Source organism: Drosophila ananassae, chromosome 3L, assembly GCF_017639315.1.
Source record: "Drosophila ananassae strain 14024-0371.13 chromosome 3L, ASM1763931v2, whole genome shotgun sequence".
Lineage (NCBI taxonomy): Eukaryota > Metazoa > Arthropoda > Insecta > Diptera > Drosophilidae > Drosophila > Drosophila ananassae.
This window is the reverse complement of record NC_057929.1, coordinates 12,423,535-12,441,696: the sequence shown is the minus strand read 5'-3', so window position 1 is coordinate 12,441,696 and position 18,162 is coordinate 12,423,535. Positions and strand designations below refer to the sequence as shown.

The 18,162-nt window shown below is 46.5% G+C and overlaps 1 protein-coding gene and 3 non-coding genes across 5 annotated transcripts; 1 reads left to right on the top strand and 3 right to left on the bottom strand.

Moving 5' to 3' along the window:
• Window positions 1-1,667: 1,667 nt before the first annotated feature.
• Window positions 1,668-17,728, top strand: LOC6494374 (protein goliath). Of its 2 annotated transcripts, XM_001960405.4 has the most exons (9): window positions 1,669-2,286; window positions 7,351-7,390; window positions 12,799-13,438; window positions 13,494-13,626; window positions 14,679-14,796; window positions 14,856-15,007; window positions 15,061-15,157; window positions 16,737-17,096; window positions 17,165-17,728. In XM_001960405.4, exons 3-9 carry the CDS (start codon window positions 12,877-12,879, stop codon window positions 17,627-17,629), a joined length of 1,887 nt encoding a protein of 628 aa, XP_001960441.3. In that variant the 5' UTR covers window positions 1,669-2,286; window positions 7,351-7,390; window positions 12,799-12,876; the 3' UTR covers window positions 17,630-17,728. The 2 variants fall into 2 exon arrangements, with proteins under 2 accessions (XP_032306428.1, XP_001960441.3); XM_032450537.2 differs by lacking the exon at window positions 7,351-7,390 and having other exon boundaries at window positions 1,668-2,286.
• On the bottom strand, window positions 13,688-13,759 carry Trnaa-cgc. The gene has a single exon. It is a non-coding gene; the product is annotated as a tRNA-Ala (tRNA).
• On the bottom strand, window positions 14,052-14,123 carry Trnaa-cgc. The gene has a single exon. It is a non-coding gene; the product is annotated as a tRNA-Ala (tRNA).
• Trnaa-cgc lies at window positions 14,437-14,508 on the bottom strand. Its single transcript has one exon. It is a non-coding gene; the product is annotated as a tRNA-Ala (tRNA).
• Window positions 17,729-18,162: the final 434 nt, after the last annotated feature.

Sequence of the window (18,162 nt, the reverse complement as noted above, 5' to 3'; positions counted from 1 at the left end):
AAAAGTTATTAAATAAAACGTTAAACGCGACTATTTTTGAAAGTATTTGGAGGGACAAATGATTTCGGAGTTATGACCGCATAACAGTTTTAAGGGGACACTCAAAAAATATCGTTCCAAGATTTTCTTGCAGATCAATGAAGAATGGTTCCACAAATCATTTGAGGTATTCAGTTCAATATTCGGATTAGTTTTGGCAAAGATATGGCCATTACAGTGGCTCACATTGCTCCCATAGCATTTTTCAAAACTTCGCAGGGGTCATTCAGAAAAATTGACAAAAAATTTGCATTGATTAATTTGTAGAATCGCATTTATTGAAATCTTACAATCATAATGGTGGTTGGTGAATCGGATAAGGAACACATCAACTATAGCAAGCATACTTTTTGGGGTGACAAGTTTAATAAAGTTACCTTTTTCGCCAATCTGGCAGCTTCACAGGTCAGAGGTTGGAAAACACTGACACTGATACCCTGTCAATAGCTCAGGATCGAGGGTCAACGAATTCAGCACATTTAAAAAGCAAAAACATTATTTTTAAGAAAAAACTACCAGTTATACCAGAATGTTGAAATACATTCTTCCTTTTCATTTTTTAAAAAGATGTCTAAAACTAAAAATCTTCATCAAAAACACAAACCCGTACCATATTATACGAAAATACTGTTATAAACCACGAATTCGCTCCGCGCATGCCTTGTTGCAGGCCTCCCCCAATCGGAAAAACATATTCGGTCATGGAAAAATTCCTAAACTGTTCAAACAGAAGCAAAGTTTAAATATATTTTATATCATTTTTAAAATGTAAATTTAATTTACAATTTTGAATTCAAGTTCTAATTTTTTACATTGTCTTATATTTATTCTTAACATTTTGTTTACACTTTGCTTTGTATTTATTTAGTAGTTGTTATACCCTTGCAGAGGGTATTATAATTTTGGTCAAAAGTGTGCAACGCAGTGAAGGAGACATCTCCGACCCTATAAAGTATATATATTCTTGATCAGGATCACCTCCTGAGTCGATATGAGCATGTCCGTCTGTCCGTCTGTCCGTCTGTCCGTTTCTACGCAAACTAGTCTCTCAGTTTTAAAGCTATCGAGTTGAAACTTTGCACACACCCTTCTTTCCTTTGCAGGCAGTATATAAGTCGGAACGGCCGGGATCGGTCGACTATATCCTATAGCTGCCATATAACTGATTGATCGGAAATGCCATAACTTTGGTGTTTTTTAAGTTAGAGGGTTGGGACTTTCCATACATGTTATATTTTTAAGTTAGTTATTATTTTTTTATATGTTATATTATTTGTTATATTATATTATTATAAGTTATATTATTATTTTTTTATATGTTTTTATAAGTTATATTTTTAAGTTTTAAGTTAGAAAGATGGGATTTGGTACAGATTACTCTTTTGGCACAATAATTCGATATGCCAAATTTCATAAGGATCGGCCAACTATATACGATCCGCTACATATCTAATAATATAAGATGCGTGGCGCCACCTAGCGGACTGCGACTGAACTGCAAGGGTATATAAACTTCGGCTCCGCTCGAAGTTAGCTTTCCTTTCTTGTTTTTCCCATATTTTTTTAACGCTCCGAACATGTTTGATGTTGTATCCAACCTTTCTGCCATCCACGAGAGTAAAATTTTCTCATCTGCGCGACCGTTACTCTCAGAAAGTATCTAGTATCTGCGAGTGGGGCTGTCGCTGCTCCGTCTCAAAAGATACGTCAAAAAGTATTTGTATCTGCTGCGAGCTGGATGTATCCATCGTTGTCGCCGGCTGGTATATAGGCGTCCGAGCCGCGCGTATCTTCGGATCTGTATCCGGATTATAGTTAGTTTGTTTAACTAAGTTAGTGAAAGCATCTCAGAGCTAGCTGAACTGCAGTTAGGCTGACTTGGTAGGAGCACTCCCCTGAGAAACCGAAAAATTCTGGCAGATACGCAGCCGAAATAAAAAGAACACAAGCCTATTCCTCTCGCGTCCGTTCAACGAAAATAATAATAGATAAAAACAACAAGAAATTACGAAAATGCGCCAAGAAAATTAAAAAGCACAGATATATTCCGATCGTACTAGACGAGGAGAGTGTCTGATTGTTTATTTATGTTGTGTATGTGTGAGTGTGGGCCCCAAACAGCTGTTGGTGCAGAAAATAAAGAAAGAAAAGCAACAACCGAAAGTATCTCGAGTGTTGAATAAATTTCGTCAACAGCCCCCGCAATAAAAAGTTCTCTCGGTTCCCGAGTCGCCCACCCCATTACAGGTAAGTTAATTTCTGCGCTAGCCGACATTTTTTCACTGGATAAAGATACTTTTGCCCGAGAACGTTTCGAAATTACCTGCTTTTCGCCACACACCGATAACACATTGCATTTGGGAAAGTACTTCCAAGTCTCGCAAACAGGTTCCGGTCGTGGGACAGGGAAGGCATTAGTTTGCGGAAATTAGAAATGGAGATAATTTATGCAACAGGTAACCAACTCGAGGGACCTTGATCAATTAATTTATTTGAGTTTGCGGGCTTAGAAGTCAGCTCCGAGGGGCCTGCCGCCCGGTTCTGTGATTTCCGCTGCTCGGGAGAGGAGTAGCGTTGCAGTAAGCTGAGTACCAGCTTGGTTAAATGGAAAGACCGTGGGAAAAATCAATATAAACAACGTATCAAGGAAGCAGTCGACGTTTTGGGGGTTCTCGATGAAGTGCATTGCACATTGGATGGATAGTCCCGCCGCCCGCCTGGAGAGTCATCACCAGCCAGAAACTACAGATCTGGAGGGCAGGAAATATTTTAGATGTATTTTCGTAGGGGGGCTCGAACCTCCGGAGGTCGACGAAAACAAAAACAATGTCGGAGTCGGAGAGAGCCCCCAAAGGACGCAGGCGCAGGGAAGTCCTCGGCTCTGTTTCAACCTGCTGGTCGTGTTTCAACTGAATTAGAAACAGATTTTCCATCTAGTTGGTGATTGTTTTTGGCCTTTGTTAATTCTGTTCTTTTGGGAACGGTTCCTGCAGTTGTGTGTGTGTGTATCCAGATAGCCAGACCAGATATTCATTCCGAAATACAGAAAACTGCAAGTGCAAGTCTCCGTTGGGGTGTTGCAGCTTGGGGCATTGGCGGGCGCACAGCTGCCTTCCACTTCCGTGGAAATGTACTCATTTTCTTGATATCAGTAAGAGTTGGGCAACATTTCCCTGCCCCCTTTCCGGCTGCTGCCTCAAGTGGGTCACTACAAACTAATGTTCTTGGCCAACATCTAGAGCGGATGCGTTTATCAGAGCTCGGCGAAGAAAGAAGCTGGGCCCTCGAGGGGCTTAGGCCGAGCCCAGGTGAGGGGCTGCATCATATCAAGGGGGAAATGTGCGCGAAAAGCGAAATCCGCTTGCAAATAAAGGTAACAGGCACAGGTGAGTGGACTAGTGCGGAAAGGGAAAGTGAAATGGAAAAGCTTCCGCCTTGCGATTCGAGAGTACCTGCGGATTGGGAAAGCCTGAGCAAATGTTCAGCTGGGTTTGCTGGCTCTTAATCATGGTGATGGGACAAAACAATTAAAATTAATCTGCAACGAAAGAGCCCTCCCTCAATTAGCCAATGCCAATATGTTGGATCGTCGCTCCTTTGTCGTTTTATCTCCGTCTGCGTACGGAGTTTTCAATGTTTATCGCCCCTTGTTTTCCCACCAGCCCTACTTGGGCCAGGGCGATGACCCTCCTCCGCGCAGCCGTCAGACGAATTAAGTGGAAAGCATTTAATCGAGGGGGAGGCTTCCCACCGGAGGTACACAGTTCAAACCCATCGATGGTCAGTGACTCTTAAGCCTTCTCGGGCCGCTGGGAGAAAGCAGAATGAGATTCTGCCAAATAATCACTGGCTGAGTAACCAGTTCGCACCTGACTAGTTTGATCCAGGAACTATTTGGCTTAATTGCATCGTGCGGGTGACGTCATAGTTCCAATGTCGTCTAGGGGGAAAGGTGCCGAAAGGCACGCTCCAAGCAAGCAGCTACGAACTGCCACCAGACCGGCTGAAAACCAGTAAGCCCCCTCTCACGCCAGCTTCCTGTAGCTGGAACCTGTAGAAGCCGGCAAGTAGAACGTCACAGTCACGTTCTTCTGGCGTATTAATGGCCAAACAATATAGCTGCGTGTGTTGTCATTCAAGTCTCCGAGAGCGTGAAAAGTTCCCAAAGCGAAACCAAATCAAGCTGCGACCGGTTCATTCTAATAAATTGTTAACGAGCATAAATTGTTTAATGCAATAAACCGAGTGGAATTGGATGTTGTAGGCCTGAGACTTACTGCTCAGGTTCTTCCCGATTTGTTCCGACTGTGCTCCCGGTTTAACAACCCTTGGTATGCACGATTAACAAAGTTGGTATTGATCATTTTCTTAGTTATAGTGTAGGTTACTATCATTTCCATATTGATTTATGAGCATTTGTGTCATTGAGACAGGTCGGGTTAAAGGGCATTGCATAACCGGATTGTAACGTGTTTTGGGTGCATCTTGGGTGCATCCATGACATCGGCTTAGACCTTAAAAGTTGATAGCCTTGGCACGGGTTGTGGGCTAATGGTTGCTTCCATGGTTACTTCACCTTATCCCACAGTATTCAGAGGTTCCTTGACCTCCGGATGGACGTGCCATCGTGTTCTACGTGCTTTCTGCAACCACGCACTTATCGGGTGAAATCAGGTGATCAGATATGATCTCCGCATTAATCGCCGACTTTCCTAACGGGGCTCCCAGTGCTTAGAGCTTAGTGCCGCATGCCACGAAAGGAAAACACACAAATTGCAGATTATGCTAATGGCTCATTAAACGGTTACCGGGCGCCAGTGCAAAAACGCGTATGTGCCAAGTAAACAAGAGCTTGCTCCACAGCAGAAATAACAGCAATTAGGGGGAGAGATTGCCCAAACCTGGGCTTTCAAAAGCGTGTGTTTTATATTGGGAAGTCGCCTTAATGGAACGATAACCAGGGCCAAGGGCGGGAGCACCTGATGTGAATCACGAAAAACAAGCGAGAGACAGTTGGGGCTCCCACACGCTTCTCCAGTGAAGTGCAAATTATGCTAATTCGCAAACAATTATGGCATAATTGCCGAGCGATTGCTGTCACCCGTTAAGTAAGCCCCAGAGAAGCGAAAGTAAAAAGCTCCAAGAGGCAAAGAATCGTCGAGAGCACCTTTAAACCATTTCCCAATATGGGGTGAAAGTGGAGTATTGGCAATTGGTTTGTCATCGAAATAAACTCATTCACGAGTAGGACTCACTGTGGGTGGGATGCGATGTTTGCTGACTACCTTCGAGTTATGATTTCCCCCCTAAGGGCATGGCCAATCGATTTTTATGCGGCTTTGTTTGCCAACTATTCGAGTGGGACCTGAGCCCTTCAGCACACACATCCCACGCCCGAACACAAACAGGGGAACCCGCCATCCCACATGCCCGTACATAAAAAGAACAAAGCTGAGAGGGAAAGCGACTCAACAATGAACTCTAGTCGCAGAACAACGAATGAAAATGGGTTCGCGAAAGCGTTGAAAGTTCAACCGCCCCGAGCGACAATTTAACAAGCCCAGCAGTCAGGCCGTCTACTGTTGTCTGTCGATCTTCTGCGCCAGCAGTTGCCATGAAAACAGCTCTTAAATAAAGTCGACAAGCCAGCCACGACAGTTAACTCAGAGTTCTCATGAAGCCGATGTGGATAGTTTGCACAGATTTGTTACTAATTTTACGTAAAATATCCATGTTCTATATACTACTTGATTTGATTAAAATTTAAAGCTTTGGCAACACATATTTTAATAGCTCGGGCAGACTTTCCAGGCGGAAGAAAATCATACAGACCTGGAATCGAAAACAAATGTTTGCCACCATCAGAGAGCTATTAAATAGAACAATTAAAGGTAAACAACGAATAACGAGAGCCCAGTACATCCTACATGCATATAAGCTCGTAAACTGTGATTATTTGCTTTCTTTTTTTCCGATTGTGCTTGACAACTGAACAAGGGGCAGCCTGCCTTATCGGCAACCCAATAAAGTCGATATTACCAACTGAATAAACCGGGGGGCTATAGGAAACACAGGCTGTACAGGTGACGTTTATTACTTTCGATCTATTAGTTTTCAGTCTTCACTGAGCTGTCAGATGGCTTAGCACTCTTCCAAAGATACCCACTCATAGTAGCTCTGAGAACGTGACTCATATAGTTTTCGTAAACGCCCCCCAGACGGGAGTCGAATAGAAGCCACCACCGGGAATGCGTCATTGCCCCAGCAACCCCACCCCATTCTCCACAGCGGCGCTGCAGGAGATGCATTTGCATGCCAGGCGACTGGAACTTGGTCGGGGTTTCATGCCCGCAATCTGGCGGAGAATGGCTTCCCAGTGCGCGACGTTAATTAAGGCGACAAATGGGAATCGGGGGACCAACCATGGGCGCCCCTTGTTTTCCCAAGGCAGCTGCAGGCTGAAGTGGCAAGCGATCGCCGATCCCAGATACACGAGTGTCTTGGCAAAATATTTACTCTATTCTCCCCTCCTTCGATTTTCAATTACGGCGCCCCACAAATCAGATTGCGTCAAGGAGGTTAATTGGTATCGATTGTGGGAGCAATCCACGGCCTTTGGCTGGGAACGAGAACTGCCAAATCTCAGGTGGATGGTGGATGTCTTTGGGTAGAAGAGCACGAACAACTTGGTGGCAAATACTTTTCCGCGTTTGGGGTTCTCTGAATATATTAAAAAAACCAAATTAGAAAACCAAGACTGCGAAGAAACCAGCTCGGATATGTGTGTAGAATAAAGATTCGCTTAAAGCATCACTCAATAAAAAATAAATCCACACTAATTGGATACAAAATGCGAGCTGTCTGATGTCCGGAGGGCCCGCCAAATGCGGCTTCTTTGCGCCGGCGATGATTAAATACCTCGGCGTACTATAAAAATCAATATTGCTTAGCAATCTCGGCACGCAAATCGCAGCACGTTGCTAAGGACAGTGGCGTCTGGGGGAGATCGGGGGATTTGCTGGGGGACTGCTCACTAATTACCAAGTGCTGAGTATTCTGACGCGGCTCCGCAGCCCCCAAACCCCAGTTATAATAGAGATGTTTAGACTTGTTTTATGAGCACCACGTGTTTGATGAGAAAAGTGCTCCGACCCACTCTAAACCAGCAAGAGACACCCATTCCAATCACAGCCAGGGAATTGACACATCTCATAAAATTTTCACAACTAGCCACTAATTGATATTGAGAATATGTTTGAAAATCCAATTTGGTCAGCAATTGATGTCTCTATTTGCCTGCTCTCGTTTCAGCCGCTCCCGAGCTCCGCAGCGGGGGAACCCGATAAGTGTGGTAAGCAGAAAACTTTTTGGCCACAATCCCCCCCCGATGTCGTACATGAAGTACATCGTGTCGGACTTCTGACGGGCAACTAATCGCAACCGCAATCAATTGTCGGAGTGCGCTATTTTAGCCACAGATACCTGTCCATCTGCTATTTATTTTTTTCATTATGCCAGTAGTTTCTCCCTCCGGGGGCACCTGTTCTCCACCTGAAATGTCGCCAATCCGTCACTCCAAAGTTGGACGTTCATATGGCATTCGTTTCGAGTCTGAATTCCAGTGGAGATAAGGACGCATAATTACTCAGCTTTGGCAGTAGTCCCTCCCAGCCCCATTATCGGATACATGGAAGCCACAGTGGCAGCCCGGCAGTCGTTTGACGGGCTTAGCAGAAGCGTGGCATGCCACGTGTTTTGTGGCGGGGTAGCTTTAAGGCAGCTTTGGTAGATGTCAATAGATCCATACTCGGGGGCAACAGGGAAGTCGATTTAAAAGGTGCTGCTGAAGAAATCCATCATCAGAATTGATTTTAAATTTATCCAGGTCACTACTCGTTAGAGAGGAACGCACAAGCCTCAGCAGAAAAAGAAAATCTGGACCATTAGCCGTAGTTTTCACTCTTGTCTCTGAAATCTGTGGACTTTGCTGATTTCTGCCGTTCTGGTGACTTTCATCAAAGCTCTGACAGAGTGGAGCTGGCAGGTGCTCGGAAACCATGACAATAATTTCCATAAGAACGGTGGCGGGATAACTTTGTTATTGCTATCGCGGTTGACAATGTTGGAAATCAATACCTGTCCCGAGGGCGCTGTCCTGGCAAGTGCCAGGCCAGAGCTCCCTCCTTTCAGTGTCCCCTCCTCCGAAGTGTTCTAGAGGAACTTCGATTCAAGTTGCAAAGAAACTAGAATAAACTTAAATATCTGCACGAAAACTTAATAACTGAAATAGTTGGTGAAAGACTTGAGGTGTTCCAAAGTTGGAAGGCAAACACAAATCGCCAAACAGCCGAAACGGAATGGCTGTTTTTCATTTAACCAATTATACTCGTTCGGTGGCAGCAGGCAAATAGCGGAAATCACGTTTTTACCCTGCTGACGTCCAAGTGGCTAATGAATAGCCGCGGAAGGGGTGCTGGTCTGGGGCGGCTTCCGATCCACGAGGGCGGTGGGTGGACGTGGACAGTGCATGGAAGGTGTGTAAAGATTTATGACGTCTTTGCCAGCGCCAGCTTACATGTGTTCTTAGTCCCCCAGCACCCACCTCGTGCACTCAGGAAAGCGACAAACACAAGAGGAATAACAACTCGGGACTGGGCCGGGTGGGTGCTTGGTGTTGTGCCCCCTTTTATGCCCCACCCGAAAACGTGACGCTCCGGAGTAGCGGGTGTTAATATTTTTATGGCTGTGTCTGCCGTGCCACCGGATCCGCGCTCCTCTTTCCCCTTCCTCGGGTGCACTTTATTAGAAGCAAGTCTCCGGGAGAAGCCCCTGTCTCTGTCTCTGGATCTGCCTCCGGCTGTGGCTCTGGCTGGTTTCAAGGCGTCGTAAAGTGTAGTGCATCATAAATATATTCAAGTGTGCACCGCATTATGGCGGCAGTTGCGACAAGTCCTTTTTGGCAGCCGCCCAATAAAAGTAAAATGTAAGGAATAATTAAGCTCGCCGCTCCTGAAAGTGTCCTTGCCCCGAATTCCTCTGGGCAGGCCGGGCCCCTGGCAGCAGAGGAGCATTCGGATCCATTTACGGCTGCTGCTCAAACAACGCCATAACAATGACTGTGATGGACGGCAAACAATTTGCAGCGAGAGTGACATTAAAATGCACTTGCCAAATAAAAACTAGCATTGTAAATTGGGCAGGCGGCCAGGCCAGAGGCCCCGAAGCCGAAATCCGAGAGGCGAAAGCAGAGAGCAGAAAGCCCTCAGTCGCGGGAAACAATTGAAAAGCAAAGTGAAGAAATTCCGACTTGGGGCTTTAATGGATCATTTTCCCAACAGCTGGCAAGTAATTAGGAACTGAAGGCCCCCCGAGGGCCAGAATATGAGGCAATTCTATCGATGGAGTTCGCTTTGAACTTTTCTGGAAATGATTTGCGCCACCATTCCGAAGAAAGGAGAAGTTAAGAAGTTTCAGCTTCCGCCGCAGCGGAAACTCAAAAGGAAGACCAACTTGTTCGAGCACTCCAACTTGCCTCCAAATAAAACAAACAATTTAAGACTTTATGTGGCGGCTGAGTGCACATCCTTGAGCGTGATGGAGTGGGAAGTATTTGGCTTTTTGTGGGAACAATCCATTCGAAGCACAAGATCAAAGTGTCAAAAATGCGAGCAATTAGCCATAACGCGGGGAGTAAGGTGAATAATTTATGCGGAGCCCGAAGAACGACAAATTGAAGTTCAAGCACCGCCCGCCGAGAAAACTTGAGAAATGCGCTGCGCCAATACTTTTAGGGGGATTGGGAGCTTCGAAATGGTGTGCGTGGGTGTGGCTGCACACACACGACAGTGCCTGCCTACTTATTTATATTTGGAACCATATCAGAGTGTGTTCTGAACATGTTCTGGCGTATGTTTCTGACTGCTCCGCTTGCACAGATGTTGCAACATGCAAACAAGCAGAACATCGGCCACCGACGACATCGACCACAAGGTGCCGGGCCTGGACGGGATCAGGGGAGGGGTCTTTTGAGACACTTATTTCTATTTTTGGCCTCGTCGCCAGCGTTAAAAGAGGGAAAGTGTTGGGGCAACTGCGATAAAGACATCTCTTGGATCGTACCATCGCCCTGAAATAGTCCCTAATCGCAAAACCGATTAAACTATTGTTCGTCGAGGAACCGCAATGCTAGGTTGCCGCAGGAAGGGGAAGATAACGAAAGAAGCCAGCTACAATCTAGGAGTTGCAACCCCGGACGTATCGCAAGTTGAATTAAATACAGCACTGGATAATTCCTTTTGCTTTCAACATGCTAATTGCTTCTGGGAGCTTTTATTCGACAGGCCATAATTACAACTATAGTATTGTTTGTAGAGTAATGTTGCCGATTGTGAGTGCAACAATAAATGCTGTTACAATATCGGGCTGAATAAATTAGGCCCCTCGCCCCATCCAGAGCTCTGCTGTGTGTTTTCGAGTATCTGGGAACAATTACAGTTGCACAAACAAGCCCGCACACCTGCCCCAGGTAACCGCGTTCCCTGCTCCGCCTCGACCGGAGTGCTCCGAGCCCAGCAGAGCGCACAGAAACGCATCAAAATCACTGGAATGGCAAATCCAAACTTTTTGGTCCCGGATAGATGGTTTAAAGTGCAGACTTCCGCTGCAGCTTGGCTCGAAAGCTCCAATTGAATCTCAAACAATTTATTTTCGAGTTCTGTTTCACTACAACAGTTGAAAGATTATTTTCAACGAGATTAGCTGACGACCAAAGTCCGTAGCTTCTTCAGAGTAGATTTGGCATATTTTTGGCCCCGGAAGCTGTCTGAGAGACCTCTTTGAAAACGAAAACCTGCCCCGAAACTTGCAGTTGGCTTATGCAAATGCCTCGGCTTCACTTCCTTCCTCTTCTGGCTCGCACTAATTTATCAAATATGCCATAGCCGAAAAGAAATGTTCAACTGGAGAGAATATAAAATGCGTCTGTCCAAATATTTGTTTATATTCAAATACCCCACACATTTGAACTACACATTCATAAATTATTGAATAATGATTATCATCCGAAGCACGTTTTTGCAAATCACGTTTCGCAATAGGAAAATAAACAAATGTGTTTCTATTTTTATTTTAATTTATTCTCAGACTGTCGAAATCGGAATGCGAGTGTTGGCTATTCGGTTGTGCTTTTTAATCACATCTCTAGTCCCATGAGTAATTATAAAGTTTTAGCCAGAATACCATTTATAGGTCTTTTACGCGAAGACAGTCTATGGGAATTTTTCAGCAACCTGTATACTTCGATGATCCAATTCAATAAACAGAAAAATGTGTTTGAAATGGTTAGCCATTCGGCCAAATGAAAATATCCACCCACATGCCCCCAGCCCGGCGGTGTGTGCTGTTTATTTGATGGCAATACGTTGGTCGTTGTTCCCCTTGGTCTGGCATCTGGCCAAATCAAATAAAAGAGAATTTATAAAAATAACAATAAGTGCAATAGCCGCAACATGCGCCACCAAACAATCGTTGATTAAAAAGTAAACAGATTCACCTACGAGCGAACCTAATCTCCCTCCGCTGAGAAAAAAACATCTTAGTATTTCTGGTGCAAGAATGTTAATTGCGAAACGGAAACAAATGAACCCGCTGTTCAGAACCCTGTGGCATTTCCAGCACCGACCGTTGTTCTCTGTATATACATATATGCGAATAAGTTTGATTATTCCATATTTTCATTTACCTGGCTTATCTGGGAATGAGAGCACCAGAGCCACAAGAAGCTCCCACATCGGCACACCCACATTCTCGCATCCACACTGACAGCATAAGGTTAACGCTTTCAGGCGCTTTCGGTCGACTGGGGCAAAAAACGGACTCGAATCAGAGTGCCAAAGTCACTCGGGCCATTTTTCACTTTTATTTCTGCTGCACTGGGGCGAGGCATTCCATACAGATGTGCATCGCGTATTCCGTGCCGAATGCACACTTTTGGCAGCAACTGTCAGGGTCATTATCCCAAACCAGCCACACGCGTGGCTGCCCCTTTCATTGGTATTTGGCTCAGATCGTTGGTAAGGCCCAACAATACAAGTTCCCGACTGGAGCCGACCTTAGACTCCCCAGTACTTATTTCTACGCTCCTATTCCCGGATAATATGATATGAATAGGGAGTTTGAAATAGGCTTTGTTTGAAGGCCTATTTGAATCAGTGTCTGGTAGAAATTATTCTCTGTGTGCCTTCCTTAAAAAAGAAGAGAGCAATAATTTACAAACCAGCCAGAGGCACTGCCATCCGAGTAGGTGTCTTAGCCAAGGTCCAAGGCCCGGCGAAATGCAAATTTTCCCTTCCCTGCCCCTGAAAGCCGGTTGTTGTCGCGGCTCAGAGTCACGTCGCCTGTCCCGCCAAACCACTTCTCGGCGTCAGTCCACACCCACGCCTTGTCCTGCGAGAACGAGAATAACAATCTTTTCGCAAGGCTTGAATACATATAAGCCCAGTAGGCTACCCGATATCATACTCAATAAAATTAGCAGTCTTCACTACTCGCAGATGCGAAAGTGCTGCCAGTTGAATTCAATAGCGCGTAGTAGCGATAAAGGCCTTATCATGTTAGAGATCGCCATAAAGCAGGGTTAAAATAGCCGCTCGCCGCGAGCTACAGCTATAGCCATAGCCGTTTTTTAAACGCAGCCCTTATCACCCGATAAACACAGTGCTTTTTCTGATTATTTTGCCAAACTCATTGCTTTCGCTTCAGTTGCCGAACCACACCCGCTCGGATGAGCGATTCTGATTGAACAGCGACAGAAGAACCTGTGAGTCTACCGCCTGCGCCATGTTTCTACGGGAAATGCTCCTCCTCGGCGGCCTGGTGCTGCTGCTCGGGGGTCTGCCCCACCTCACGTCTACCACGACCACCACCACCTTGGTAGCTGCCATGTCCATTGCCAACCAGGACCTGGAGCGCTACTTCAGGCCGGCCAACGCCACCCACACCTTCGCCGGTATGGAGGAGCGGATCGCCGTGGACGTCTACAACTACGCCTTCCTAAACTGGTCGTACCCAGACCACGGAAACACTATCTGCGAGACCGACTTCCCTCAGGAGCAGGCCCGTTACGGAGAGGGCCGGGTTCTGAATGTAACGGGCCGCCTCATCCACATCAGCGCATCGGACAACGTCAGCGACGACTACGCCTGCACGCCCTACATCCGGGGCACCATGGGCAACCCCACACCCGAGAAGGGCGTCACCTGGATAGCCCTGGTCCGGCGGGGACGCTGCACCTTCGAGGAGAAGGTGAAGCACGTATACCAGCAGAACGCCGCCGGGGTGATCATCTACAACGACAAGCAAGTGATGCAGCTGGAGAAGATGCAGATCAAGGGCAAGACACGTGAGTGCACTGGGGTATCCGACCCGACAGCCAACTAACCTAGATCTTCCGTCAGGAAACATTGCCGCTGTGATAACCTACCAAAACATTGGCCAGGACCTGGCCATGACGCTGGACAGGGGCTTCAATGTGACGCTCTCCATCATCGAGGGACGTCGTGGCGTTCGGACAGTTAGCAGTCTGAATCGGTGAGTTCCAAAATATAACGAAAAGTGTAAAAAAGGATGAAAAAAACTAACCAGTCCAGACTGGAGACGCCGGGGTTTGAACCCGGGACTTCTCACATGCGAAGCGAGCGCTCTACCACTGAGCTACGTCCCCCATAGGATAATGGGCATTTCAATGTAATTGTTTAATTTAAAAACAATGACATTACTTTCAAACTATTCCTTATTTTCCCTTTTAATATTAATATTCACATTTTTGAATTTCTTACTAAGTTCTAAACAATTTCTTTGAACTTCTCTCAAACAAAAAATTATAGTTAACGCTTCCTAATTTTTAAAGATGGGTCTATCAAAATTAAAAAATTTGTCACGTCCTGTTAAATAATACACAAACAGCCCCTTAAAAGAAAATAAGAAGAAAGCAAAAAAGAATATTCGTTTAGCGATGGAGACGCCGGGGTTTGAACCCGGGACTTCTCACATGCGAAGCGAGCGCTCTACCACTGAGCTACGTCCCCTTGCATTCTGCCTGTGACCAAATTCCAATATACAGAAAGTAGAATTTTGTTCTATACTTACAACTGCTTTATCGATCCATTAAATATTGAAATATACGATTTTTTTTCCCCGAGTCGAATTTCTTGTACCCTTTTATTGCTGTCCCTAACAATCAAACGCAATGAAAAACATTTATTTTCCCTATAAAAGAATCACCTTTATAAACCGCCTGTTATACGAATAACTTCACTTTGAAATAAGGCCAGTATAAAGAAAAATGGATAATATTATTATAAGTATCGTAAATAAAACAAAAAAGAAATCTTTCGCTACTGGAGACGCCGGGGTTTGAACCCGGGACTTCTCACATGCGAAGCGAGCGCTCTACCACTGAGCTACGTCCCCTTGCGGCCGTCTCCGACACAATGTGCTATTTGCCATCCATCTGCACATTCTTATTGGAATTGAACTGCTTAGTGGCAGCAGTTTACTGCTTTGTGTAAAATAATTTTACACTATATAGACTCAAGCAGTTTGTCTAACATATCATGTAAATCTCCCGATTTCTCTTGCAGGACATCCGTGCTCTTTGTGTCCATATCCTTTATTGTCCTGATGATTATATCCTTGGTCTGGCTCGTCTTCTACTACATCCAACGCTTTCGTTATATGCAGGCGAAGGACCAGCAATCGGTAAGCAACAGCTACAGGCAATCATTTCTCCCGAAGCTTACTATTTTTATGATTTCCAGCGAAATCTGTGCTCGGTAACGAAAAAGGCCATCATGAAGATCCCGACAAAGACGGGAAAAATCAGTGACGAGAAGGATGTCGATAGTGACTGCTGTGCCATATGCATCGAGGCCTACAAGCCCACGGACACCATTCGGATTCTGCCTTGCAAGTAAGTTTTCCTGCATTGGAGCTCCATCCAATTCTAATTTCTGTTCCTTCCAGGCACGAGTTCCATAAAAACTGCATCGACCCGTGGCTCATCGAGCACCGAACCTGCCCCATGTGCAAGTTGGACGTGCTCAAGTTTTACGGCTATGTGGTGGGTGACCAAATATACCAGACCCCGAGTCCTCAGCACTCGGCCCCCATCGCCGCAGTGGCCATGGCCCAGCCCTCCATTGAGGAAGTGCCGGTCATAGTGGTGGCCCTGCCACAGGGGCAGCAACACCAGCAGGCGCAGCAGCCCCTGCAGCAACTGGAGGCCAGTGCCATGAGTAGTTTTGCTCCCCCCAACCACTACCTTCCACGTAGTCGTAGTCCCAGCAGTAGTAACCGCCAGCAGCAACCCCATCCGCTCCAGCTCCAGCTCCAAAATCAGCAGCAGCAGGCGGCGTCGGAGCGGGGAAGACGCAACTCTGCTCCCGCCACAGTGCCGCATGCCACAATTTGTACTGCCAGCCATCAGGTCACCGATGTTTAGACTCGTCCCAGTGCCCCAGTCACCCACCACCTATGATTTAGGTTAAGGCCCCAACCAGGTAATCCTGTCGAGCAGAATTAGGTTAGACCCTTGAAGCCCTGCACCCCGACCAAGGTTCATATTGCTGAGGCGAGTCCTTTACATCGAACTTGTAAGAAAATTCAGAGGATAGAGTCGAGGGAGTCGAGGCCAATAAGTTTAAGTCCCTTAGCCTAAAGTATGATCTGATTTTCGCACAATAAGTCAACTTATTGCGGCCTTGTGGTCGCAGATTCAACATATTCGATTCGATGCTCCCAACATTAAGTCCCTCGGAAGTTGCAGTCGTCCGAAGGCTTCGCGAGAAGACCAACTCATTCATTTGTATATAAGCTCATTTGAGATCAACGTACTTAACTGTGCTGATAAGAAGACTTTATGTTAGTTTTTACACAGCCCCCACACCCTTCACCTGTACGAGTATGTAAGCAGGGACAAAATTGCCGCTAGAAGTTCAACTTGAGTCGGAATTAAAACTTAAATCGCCTAGGGTTTAAGCTGCATAATGTTTAAGTTATTTGTAAGAGTACCCATGTCGATAAACGTAGACGGAAGAGATAGCTTGCGAGTACTACAATAACTCTGCCTACCTATACCTACTACTATGCAATACAAGTATCAACAATGACTATATCTGATAGCCGTAGCAGTGGTAATGTTAACGCAATTATTTGTAGCAAACCAGCGCCTGTTTTGCTAGTCAATGGTCTGCCGATCACCGTAATTCATAAATAGATATACGCAAGAAATCAAACCGCACTCGACGCACACTGTGCTGGAGCTACTGTAACATAAAGGTGCCAAAGTATTCGCTTTTAGTTGTTCAAATTGAATAAATCGAGGGGATTTTATTTACCTTAATAATAGTAGCCGCTGCGTTCATTTGCATTTATTGTTTCTCCTATGCTATAGAGTATCTTATGTATGTAGTGTGCACCTCGGGTTATCAAATACGGAACTGCCCCAGAATATCGAAACCATAGATTACTGTTGCTAAACCCTTAATGAATAGTGGACTCAAGTAACTACTTTAAGAACCAACCAAATAAACACATTGAATTTTGAAGATAGAAATCATGAAAATCTGTAGCTGCTTCTTGCTTTTCTGCCTCACTACCCGGACTGCGCTGAACTGGAAGTCCGCTTTGTATTGTTTCAGTTTCTGGGCAGCGAGGAGAGTATCCTAGAGTACCAGCCCGATCCCCCCGAGGGGGTGACGGCGTTGGCCGCCACCGCCTCCGCCCCCGCCACAGAGTCAGGCGGATCTGCCCCGGCTCCGTCTCGAGCCCTGGCGGATCTCATTCACAGCCGCGACTTCGTGATTGACTTTCCTCGCGTCTTCGTCCTGGACAGCGGCAGCGTGGTGGGCGCCCGGGACGTGCTATTCCCGGAAAGGCTGCCGGAACGGTCCCAGAGCTCCCTGTCGCTGAGGCAGGCCCGCGACTGGATGAGCCTCATGAGCAACAAGCTGGAGGAGCAGCAGGGGCTGCGGCGTCTGCGCAAGGATGAAATGCAGCAGGTATACACGGAAGAGTTTCACCTTCCTTCTTGCGATAGCATTTTCTCACTCACTATTTTCCGGAACAGCAACTCCTCACTGCCCGCGACTCAGCGCGCCACCGCCGTTCGCGTTCGGCGGACGGACGCTATTCAACCGGCTGCTTTGGTGGCCGCCAGCGCCAAGCAACTGCTCCAGGACAGCCGCAGCTCCACTCCCAGCTCCAACCCCAGCCCCAGCTTCAGCCGGATGCAACCCAACTCCGTCGCACCAGCTCCACTCAGGCACTCCAGCAGCTGACCGACGCCTCCTATGCCCAATCCCGCCAGCGGCAGCGTGAGACCTTCGACTTTGCCAGGACACGAAGGCGTTTCATGAGGCGTGAGAGTGATGAGATTTCATTGCGCTCGCTGCCGCGGCGAGGGGCTGGGGCTGGGAATGCCCCGCCTCCACCACCACCTCAGCGGGGACGGGAGGTTGCAGGAGGAGCAGCTCCCTCCAATGACCAGGTCACCATTCAAATAAATGGCGAGGGGGTTGACCTGAACGAGTGATAGATAGCTTACGCTTATTTCCTTATTCTCGAATATGTTGTTATGCAGTGAAGAACTAAAATTATTACTTTAGAAACTAAATACAAAGCGTTAATCCTATATTTCATCGATAAATGTTTCATGTAAGGATGTCTGGGAAATCCTGCCATAACAATTAGGTAGTCTCTAAATTCTCTGCTTCTCATGGAACACCGAACTTGGACAAATTCCATTGAGGATTTGCGCGTGCCCTCAGCCAAGAGCAAGAATCCAGCGCCCAGAAACCAAAACCCAGAGCCGCACTGATCCCATTCCACTGATATGCGCCTGCCTTTCGAATCCCCAAACCAGGCAGACAGCGAGGCAGCCCCAATTCGACATTTTGATCCCACCGAAGGCGAAGGCACAGAGAAATAGAGCACAAGTTATGAGGAAGCCGAGTGGTTGAAGTCGCCGCGGCCAGTGGACAGCTAATAAGAATTCATCATGCGCACAGAGCGGAAAGCTCCTCTGGGGGATCAGGAGAGGGAAGCAGGACGCAGGACGGAGGACAA